Source organism: Lutjanus erythropterus, chromosome 12, assembly GCF_056507025.1.
Source record: "Lutjanus erythropterus isolate fLutEry1 chromosome 12, fLutEry1.hap2, whole genome shotgun sequence".
NCBI lineage: Eukaryota > Metazoa > Chordata > Actinopteri > Lutjaniformes > Lutjanidae > Lutjanus > Lutjanus erythropterus.
In genome coordinates, this window is record NC_139328.1 from 2,501 (window position 1) to 12,500 (window position 10,000).

The following is a 10,000-nucleotide window of genomic DNA, read 5'->3' on the forward strand; positions in this document are numbered from 1 at the left end:
AGAGGAACACAGAGGAACGTGGAGGAACACAGAGGAACACAGAGGAACACAGAGGAATGTGGGGGAATGTGGGGGAACACAGAGGAACACAGAGGAACACAGAGGAACACAGAGGAATGTGGGGGAATGTGGGGGAACACAGAGGAACACAGAGGAACACAGAGGAACGTGGGGGAGTCAAAGTGCAGCAGCTGGAAGTCATTAAGACAAACAGGAAACAGTCAGTCAGTGAAACCACGATAAAAACTGACGGGAATGAAAAGAGCAACAAGGAACTCTGGGAAAATAAACCATCAGCTGTTTGATTCTCTCCGACTGAACTGATCACTGACGTCTGAATATATGAAATCACTGACACGTCCGTCTGTCCACGTCTTCTCACACGTTTGGACCTGATTTACAACAACTGACCGATCTGGTAATAATTTCCTCACTAATCAATTAGTTGCTTGGTCCAAAAAAATATTGATCATAGTCCAAACTGACATCCTCAAATTATCTACGACTCAAAGATCATCAGTTTCCTGTCAGAGAAACTGGACTGTTTTTACATGAAACATTTATTTAAACTGATTAATCAATTATCATTAATCGTTGTGATTCCTGTAATACTTAACTAATAATCGAATAATCGATGAAAACTACATAAGACAAAAACGATGTAAAAGACAACAAGAAACAAACGACAAAAAGACAGAAGACGTAACAAGATGAAATGACATAATGAGACATGACATAAGACGAAATGACATAATGAGACATGACATAAGACGAAATGACATAATGAGACATGACATAAGACGAAATGACATAATGAGACATGACATAAGACGAAATGACATAAGGCTGCAATAACAGACGAAAATGATCTAAATCATTTTTAAAATGTGTGAAGGATTTGTAAAGTGATCAGGTGATTATTGTGAAATTAATGATGAGTCATCCTGTTTCACAATAAAGTCCTGCTCGCTGTAACGTGACGACAACGATGACGATGATGAAGATAATAAACGACTCGGGTCGTTGTTCCTCATCAGTGATGATGAAGAAACGTCCGCTGACACCGACTTCATTACATAATAAAAAGTTTATTACAAAGACGTTCAGCATCGTCAGGCGCCATGTTTGACTGACGGAGGAATCTGTGTTCTCACGCCATCAGAGGAACCTCCCACTTAAGTTATGACATAAGAGAAGACGCACTTTGTCAAAACGTATCGACGGCGTCTCAAAAACACGGAAGATTCCTTCTTATCAAAACAAAAACTTGTGAAGCAGAACGTCAGACACCACATCATGAAGGGAAAAATGTTACACATGGTCCCTGTCTCCCCTATTTTTCACTTAATTTTTGACTTTAACTCATGTAGTTGAAAATACTCGAGACTTACTTGTAATGGAGTATTTTTACTCTCCTGTACTGATAATGTTACTTGAGTATAAGATATGATCCTCCAGCTCCGCACATGCGCACACACACACACGCGCGCACACACACACGCACACACACGCGCACACACACTCCGAGTGTGTTCAGGCCGAGTCGGACCGAGTCGGGGCGGACTGACCTGTTCCTGCCGCGGAGGACGCAGAGGATCAGAGTGAGCAGGCCGAGCAGCAGCAGCAGCAGCGAGGACATGTTCCTGTCTGAGTCCTGGGGGGACAGACCGACCCGCACAGACCCGCAAACACACACATACACACTGCTTCCCCTGCCGCCTTCAAAATAAAAGTATGGTGGTCAAATTAAAAGGTCATTCTGACAAAAGTGCAGTGACTAACTTGACCTAATAATCACACTTATTATATCTGTAAATGAAAATAATAATAATAATAATCCTGTCAGGATAAAACTACATTTATTCATCTAATGTTCAATATTTAAGTTTAGAAATTTATTTAAGATGCAGATTTGAAGAATCATTTTGTGACTTCGATCATCACACAGAACTGGAACCAAATATTTTTCATTTTAAAATATTTTTTAACACAAAGTAAATCTCATTTGCATGTTAGACATTAAATAGAATCTCTGAATGATCTTTTTTGTCTGGATGATGATAAAAAACCTTTTTGTAGCAAACTTTATTTTATTTACTTTATTTTCCACATTTGGGAGAGAGGAGACAATATCATGTTAATATTATATGTTAACCTGCTTGTTTATTCATGAAAGAAATGACATTTTCTGAACTCTGCAGCTGTGTGCATGACACGAAAATTAAATCAGCACTTTTCCTCAGGCTTTTTTGTCCCTCAGTCCGATGCTTTTATTGTGAAAGGGAGGCATTTTTATTTCCTTCATTCCTTCTGGCTGCACTCAGCTCTGCAGACGTCACAAGTAAAATAACATGCACTGAGTCAGAGACAAAGACTCAGAGGTGAACTACAGATAAAAGTTCAAACACGTCATTGATTTTATGATTTTATTCAGATATAAATGTTCTGATTGGAAGTTTGATTCAAATATTATTAAAACTTTAAAAACTTTCACAATTAAAGCTTCAGACTCATTTATTATTTATCATTTTGACTTAAAGGAGAACTATTATGCTTTTCCTGTTTTCTGATCTATAAATGTCGTCACAATGTCGGATACTCGTGTTAAACGATTCCAAAAAGTCAAATAATGAGGTTGATGCATTTGAAAGTGAGTCCTGAGGCTCTGCACGCTGTGTTTTACTGTCTTTTTTTAACAGTGTAGTCTCATTGATGTTAATGTGTAAATGGTCATAGCCAGGCATAAGCTCTAGGCCCCGCCCCCTCCCCCGCTCTGCTTCAGAAGTTATATCGCTGCGCGCCGCTCTGCTGTCTACGACGATTTCAGTGTTAGCACGTTGAGCGATGGCTCCCAGAAAATGTTTGTTCGGGAAAGTTAACTTTGTTTATCTTTCCTAAAGAGGCGAGCGCCAGGCACAAGTGGATAGAGCTGCTTTTTCCCGTCCAGCAAAAGAAAAATACCTCCGTGTTTGTCTACGATACGTCACAGGGGACTGTTTTGTCAATATGGGCCAGTACGAAGCTGGATTAGCCGGTAGCCGAGCTCGGCAGCCCTTCGGAAGTCCTCGGGAGTGCGACCAATCACAGCGGAGTGGGCTCTGTACATGGAGGAGGGTCGGGGGGCGGAGTAAATTACACAGACCGTTTTCACAGGATGCAGAAAATACAAGGAAGAGATGCAGCGAGAGACACAGCGTCCTGAAGATCTACAAAGCTTTCTGTGTGGACGATCGTGTGTCGCTGCTCTGTAGGAGTCCAGAAGTCAAACACAGAGACGGAAACTGAGGATCACTGGTTCTGTTTAAACACGAACAAACACAGAACGCAGCTTTTCTTTTTGTTTTGTTCTTATCAGTTGTAGTTCTCTAAAGGTTCTCATGCGTTTACCTTTCTGTCATCACAGTAAAACAAATATATCAGTCTACAAACCAACCAAACTCCATTAATAAAACCAGTAATTTTATCTCACAGGACACAGGACCATCTGTTAGTTTGTGTTCTGAGGTGGAGATTTATTTCAAATAAACGTGTTAAAGAAACTTGATCATGTTTAGTATCAACCACCAACCGTTTGGTCAAAAACATTAAACTGACATTTTAAATAAATAAATAAAACACATACATTTTATTTGTAATCCAGTGGGGGTGCGTTGGTGCTGGATGAGGCGTTCACAGCCTCCTCGTTTCCTTCAGTGTCCTTTGAATAAACTGCAGTAACCTCAGAGTGATGTGGTGCATTCAGGCGTCAGCGGCTTTTTTTTCTGCTCTGCTCTTTGTTTGAGTGAAATCAAACAGAACAAAAAGGCTCCAGTTCAACTCGAGGAGTCACAGACTGACGCTCGCTGCTTCAAAGAGCCTCATTCACGGCCCGCGGCGCCCAGCGGCGCCCAGCGGCGCCCAGCGGCGCCCAGCGGCGCCCAGCAGTCTGGTTCTGTCCGAACCGAACCAGAACAAAACTGAGCTCCTTCTGTCACTTCATCAAATGAAAAACTCAGGCTTCTGCTACGTTAAACAAATTTACTCAGGAATGAAAGTCCACATTTTGTCAGATTCATAATCTTTGATCAACATTTTCTGATGTGTTATGGACCAAACAGCTAATCGATTAGTGGGGAAATGATCACCAGATTGATCACTAGTTGAAATGTTTTTTAAATTTTTTCAACTAGTGATTTTTTTTTTGATAATGAGACTCAAGTGAATCTGAATTAACCCTTTAAAACACTGAAGTGTCACAATAACACAGTTTATATTTATCAGAGTAAGATATCAAAAGAAGTTATTGATTTGGTATTGACACTATATTGATACCCAGCTTGACTTTGGTGTTTTAAAGGGTTAATTTCAAGTCAAACTGTAGAAGGTGGTTTTGTGTTTTGTGTGAAAACCTTCAGCTGTGAAGGAACCACAGAAACCAGATGTGTCCAAACACGGTCAGGTCGTCTGAAGTCGTTTATGTCTGATATGTTTCTGGTTTTTTAAAAATATCTGCAGACGAGATTTTAACTTAAGAGTGAAAAATATCCAGAGTCTGAAGAGGAAGAAGAGCTGAGCGTCTTCAGTCCGATCAGTTTGTTAGTTCACCGACTCATGAAACTAAACTTTGTTTCTTCTGCAGTGAGTTTCCTCTGACATCATTCGTGACTCAACATCTTTAAAGCATCAAGTTCCAGATATTTTTTACAACAAAACACACCATCAGATGGCAGCAGCAGATCAACTCCTCTGTTCTGTGAGATAAAAAATGATTTTTGATTTTTTATGGAGTTTGGTTGGTTTGTAGAGATCTGTGATATTTGTCTCGTGGCTTCCTAAAAATCTGAACTGTCCCTTTAATCAGAGAGACTCTGAACATTTATGACAGTTTTTATTCTCTGACCAAACTTTAAGGAACCGTCATTACAGAACTGACAGCACACTGATGAAGATGAGGAAGAATTAACTCAAAAATGATGATCATCCTTTGAAATCACATTAATAATAGAAAAATTACGAATTATGTGTATATATATATATATATATATATATATACACACATATATATATATATATATATATGTGTGTATATATATATATATATATATATACACATATATATATATATATATATATATATATATATATATATATATATATATATATATATATATATATATAATTAATGATTGTGAGCTGTTTAATAAAAACATTTCAATGATTCTACTGGAATAAATCCTGAGCAGAATAAATGAATTCTGTTCATGCAGGTAAAAGTTCGCTCAGGTGGAATAAACATGAGAAATAAAGTGTGGAATAGACCTTTAATTGTTCAACAGCTCAAAACGAGAAAACCAGTTTTTATTGGCACGAAGATGACGACCGTTGATCATTTCGACCATTTTCTCTTTTAACTGATAAATTAATCCTGTCATAATCTTTTCACTTGAAAAAAAGATCCAAACGTGTGAAAGACGTCGGTGAGCTTCACACGTTTGGATCTTTTTTTCAACTAGTGATCAATTTGGCAATAATTTTTCCATTAATCAATCAGTTATTTGATCCATAAAATGTCAGAAAATGTTGATCAAAGTCCAAACTGACGAAGAAGAAGAAGAAGAGGAAGAACACAATGTTTTAACACATTAAAAAAAGATAAAATCAAATATTTAATGAGGAAGGAAACTTAAATCTTCTGTTGTGGAAGATTCTTGTATTGATCAGTGTCATCATTGATTTGGGCCAATAAATTGAAGGTTTTTTAATGCGTTCCTATGGCAACAGGTTTCTCAGAACGTGACTGGACAGTGTGTGGCGTAGGCAGAGCTATGAGCACAAACAAACTGATCAGCCACAACATTCAATCAATGATATTGATCATCTCATTCACACACATCAGGGAGGACGCGAGTTCAATAATCGACAAAACAAGATGTTTGAGGACATCATCTTGAACTCTGATCAACATTTTCTGACATTTTATTAATCAAACTAATTGATTAGTGGAAAAAACGATTGCCAGATTGATCACTAGTTGAAAAATAGATTCATTTTTCACTATTTATTTATTATTTTCTGACACTTTATGGACCAAATAAACTATTTACAGCTTCAGAATAAATAATAACAGGGGCTTTTATTGTGAAGAACTGACAGGAAATCAAAAGTTAACCCATCGTTTTACAGACGCTCTAGTCGAGCACAGACATGCAGCACATGTGGATGAAAAACAAGTCGATCAACAGCTGCAGTTACAGTAGAGTCATGTGACCCCAGGATGAATGCTGATTGGCCCCTTTGACACTGAAGACAGACTCCACATGTCTGTGGGTTTTCTGTCCTGTCAAACTGGTTTAACTGGTTTAACTGGTGTCTGTGCTGCAGCTGATGGGTGTAAATAAGGTTTTGCCCTCGTTTGTCGACACTGTGATTTGTTCTCGTGTGAATTCAAACAACCATCAGTCGGTTTCTTTCTTCTTTTGGAAGCTGAAGATGTTTCAGATGAAAACAAGGAATGTGAGATAAATAATGTATGAAAGTTCAACACGATGTCAAAATGTCCACCTCCACGTCTGACCGCTGGACCAACGAGGACGAGACTCAAAACAAAAGTCAGGTCACGCTGCTCCGTCAAACACCACGGCGAGTCTGGTCCACAGTATAAAGGCAGTCACATGGTTTGGGGGGGGGGGGGGTGTAAACACGATGACCTCTGACCTCCACACGTTCAGAGACAAAAGAAAAGTCACAAACTCAAAGTAAAGCACCGTTCACTCGGAGTGAAGAGGAATCGAACATGTGACCTCCCAGTAACGAGTCTCCAATCACTCTGCACGTCCGCGGTCCTAGACGTGCCGTCACCACGGTAACGCAGGAGCGCAGGAACAAACAGGAAGGCTGCAACTAACATGTCATAGAATTATAGATTTATTATTGATCATAAATGATGACAAATACCCAGAAATCAACTCAGTCTTCTGTGTTAAAAACTGTTTAACAAACTCGTAGTTTAATCCCCATTAGAAATTCATCCGCGGCGTTCACTTGTAACCATAGCAACATTAAATAGACATCTCGACTGTGGGATGTCATCTTCAGCTCTGGGCAACAGTGATCAATATTTTTCACCTTTTTATGGACCAAACTGATTGATTAATGGAGAAAATGATTAAATTATTGTTACAGGAAAAATTGGACCCAAAATGATTGTCTTCTTCTGTTGATGGTGCGAAGCAGCGATTAATCAATTATGGATCAATTTTTAAATTAATCAACCAATATTTTGATACTCAATTAATCAGTTTGAGTCATTTTTTAAGAAAAGCCCAGATTCTCTGATTTCAGTTTCTTAAATGTGAATATCATTTGAGGACATCATCTTGGACTTTGATCAACATTTTCTGGCATTTCATGGACCAAACAACTTATTGATTAGTGGAAAAATGATCGCCAGATTGATCACTAGTTGAAAAATAGGTCATGATTGTGACAGAACTTTCAAACTGACCGTTAGCGGGCGGGTTCGCTTGGAAAAGGTCATTTTCTGCTTTGATCGACTGGTTTGAGGAGTTAAACATCATTATTTTAGTGAAACATGTCTGAAGGGCTCTTTAAAGGTTGAATCAGTTTTTGTTGATGATGTGGTCCTGATGTAAATATAATGAAACAAGCTGTCATCGTGTGTTTGTGCTGAGTATCTGTCATCACTTCAGATGAATGATCAGTAACAGGAACAGCAGGAAGCTGCAAACTGAAGGCACAGCTGCTCATCTTTTAAAAAACTACAGGAAGAAAAGTCAAATAAATAATAAAAAGGTCAAAGGAAGAGAGCGACGTCCTGCTCAGTTGGTGTTTGTTCATGTCGCTGCAGGACGCTTCCTGTCTATTAAGACAGTTCAGTTTGGAGCCGATGGACCCGTTTACAGACAGACGTCATCACAGAAACCTAAGCCACGATCCAGACTGGTTCGTCAGACCCACAGTGGCAGCAGGTCCTCACTGCGGTGATGGAGGCTGTTGGACGTCCTGTCTCAGTTTTTGTCCAGACAGCGATTTGGCAGCTGGTAGATTTTGGTTCTGAGAGGAGGTGTGGGTGATGGTGGTGGGAAGGGGGGGGGGGGGTTCTGATGGAGGCGGCGGTGGCCCCTCAGGGTCACCAATAGAAGGAGCGGGACAGGAAGTTGGTGGCAGCGCCCAGCCAGCTGGTTCCCTCCTGGCCAGATCCCACCCGGGTCACCGCCTTGTCGGGCTCCTGAGACGGACTCTCGTCCTCCGGCAGGTATTCTGGCAGGTCCATGTTCTGTTCCACGTCCACTGAGCCGTCCTCCGCCAACGGGATCAGAACCTGTGGACGAAAACTTTTGTTGGGCTGAAGAAATCATGAGATACTGAGAAAGATTCTGTTCAACCGTCATGAAACTTTGGGCGGAGTCTGTTTCTTCAAACCTCCCTAAAGTTTTACTGCAGTGTTTGAGTAAAAGTTTGGCTCTACTCCACTTTACTGCACTGCCCTCCAGAGGAAACGGGCAGGAACTTTTCACAGAGCAGAACTGAGAAAAATGACTTTCAAGTTTCCTCGTTGTCGATCCAGATAATTGTATGTCTTTATATCAGGTTATTGTTTCTACATATTAATCCTGACCTCTGATTTGACCTTTGACCTTATTTGGAAGTTCCTGTATTTTGCCTTTGCAGAGCGAACCAAAAAATATTGGGTCAAACCAAAAAATATTGGGTCAAACCAAAAAATATTGTGTCAAACCAAAAAATATTGGATCAAACCAAAAAATATTGGGTCAAACCAAAAAATATTGGGTCATACCAAAAAATATTGGATCAAACCAAAAAATATTGGGTCAAACCAAAAAATATTGGGTCAAACCAAAGCAAAAGGCAGAAACTTCCATCTGATCTGATGACTTTAGCTTTAAAAAGCAGAATAATGACAAATATGATCAAATCCTCAGATAATGATGTCAAATGAAATGAATTTTACTGTTATTATTTACATTATTGTTATTATCATTCTTTATTTACAACATTTATTATTATATTACAGTACAGTTATGAGGCTCCAAGTAACTTTTATAATCACATTATTTCAATTTCGGGATGTTTCTGAGCATTTATATTCTAATAAAATGAAGATTTAAATATAAAAGGAAACATTTTGCAACAGAAAAACGTTTCCACCTGATTGTGACAGGGTTCATTTTTCACCATTTTCTGATATTCTATTAAAAACGTAGTCACGTAATTTTTTTTAATAAATGCTCATGTGAAGAGTGGTTCATGTGGCTTTGAAAAGTAACTGATAAATATTTTTATCGGCGCATCGACATCACTTGTAAGAAAAGAAGCTTTAAAATATTACATTTGAGAACATTTAACTTTGCACTTTCATTCAAATAAAAAAGTTAAAAGAAGAAGAAGAAAGAAGAAACTGAAATATAATAAACAATAAAATCAACAGACAGAAACTGACCTCGTCTCCATTTTCTCCCTTCACCACCTGCTGAGCCTTCATCACCTGAGTGGCTGCGATCGCAGTCGCCAGAGCCTGAAGGAACGAGAGCAAATAGATTTCAATTTACACTTTTCATTCACATATCAGCTGTGTGTTTGTTATTGATCACCTCGTCTGTACAGTCACAGGATTTTTTAGTTTTGTTAATCCTGTCTGTTTTTCTGCTATGTTCTGATTTAATTTGATTTTTATATATATACATATATATATGTATATATATGTATATATATACATATATATACATATATATATGTATATATATACATATATATATATATACATATATACATATATATACATATATATATATATACATATATACATATATATACATATATATATATATGTATATATATATGTATATGTATATGTATATATATATGTATATGTATATGTATATATATGTATATATATACATATATATATATATACATATATACATATATATACATATATATATATATACATATATATACATATACATATACATATATATAT

The 10,000-nt window shown here is 38.0% G+C and overlaps 1 protein-coding gene across 2 annotated transcripts in view; it reads right to left on the minus strand.

Moving 5' to 3' along the window:
• Window positions 1-7,728: 7,728 nt before the first annotated feature.
• The window catches only part of LOC146317195 (armadillo repeat-containing protein 1-like), a 9,145-nt gene continuing 6,873 nt past the window's right edge, over window positions 7,729-10,000 (minus strand). For both annotated transcript variants that reach the window (XM_084732071.1, XM_084732070.1), the window contains exons 6-7: window positions 9,461-9,535; window positions 7,729-8,320 (exon numbers count right to left, since the gene is read on the minus strand). In XM_084732071.1, the coding sequence (XP_084588197.1) occupies window positions 8,129-8,320; window positions 9,461-9,535 (267 nt within the window). In that variant the 3' untranslated portion in view covers window positions 7,729-8,128. The remainder of the gene's footprint in view (window positions 8,321-9,460; window positions 9,536-10,000) is intronic.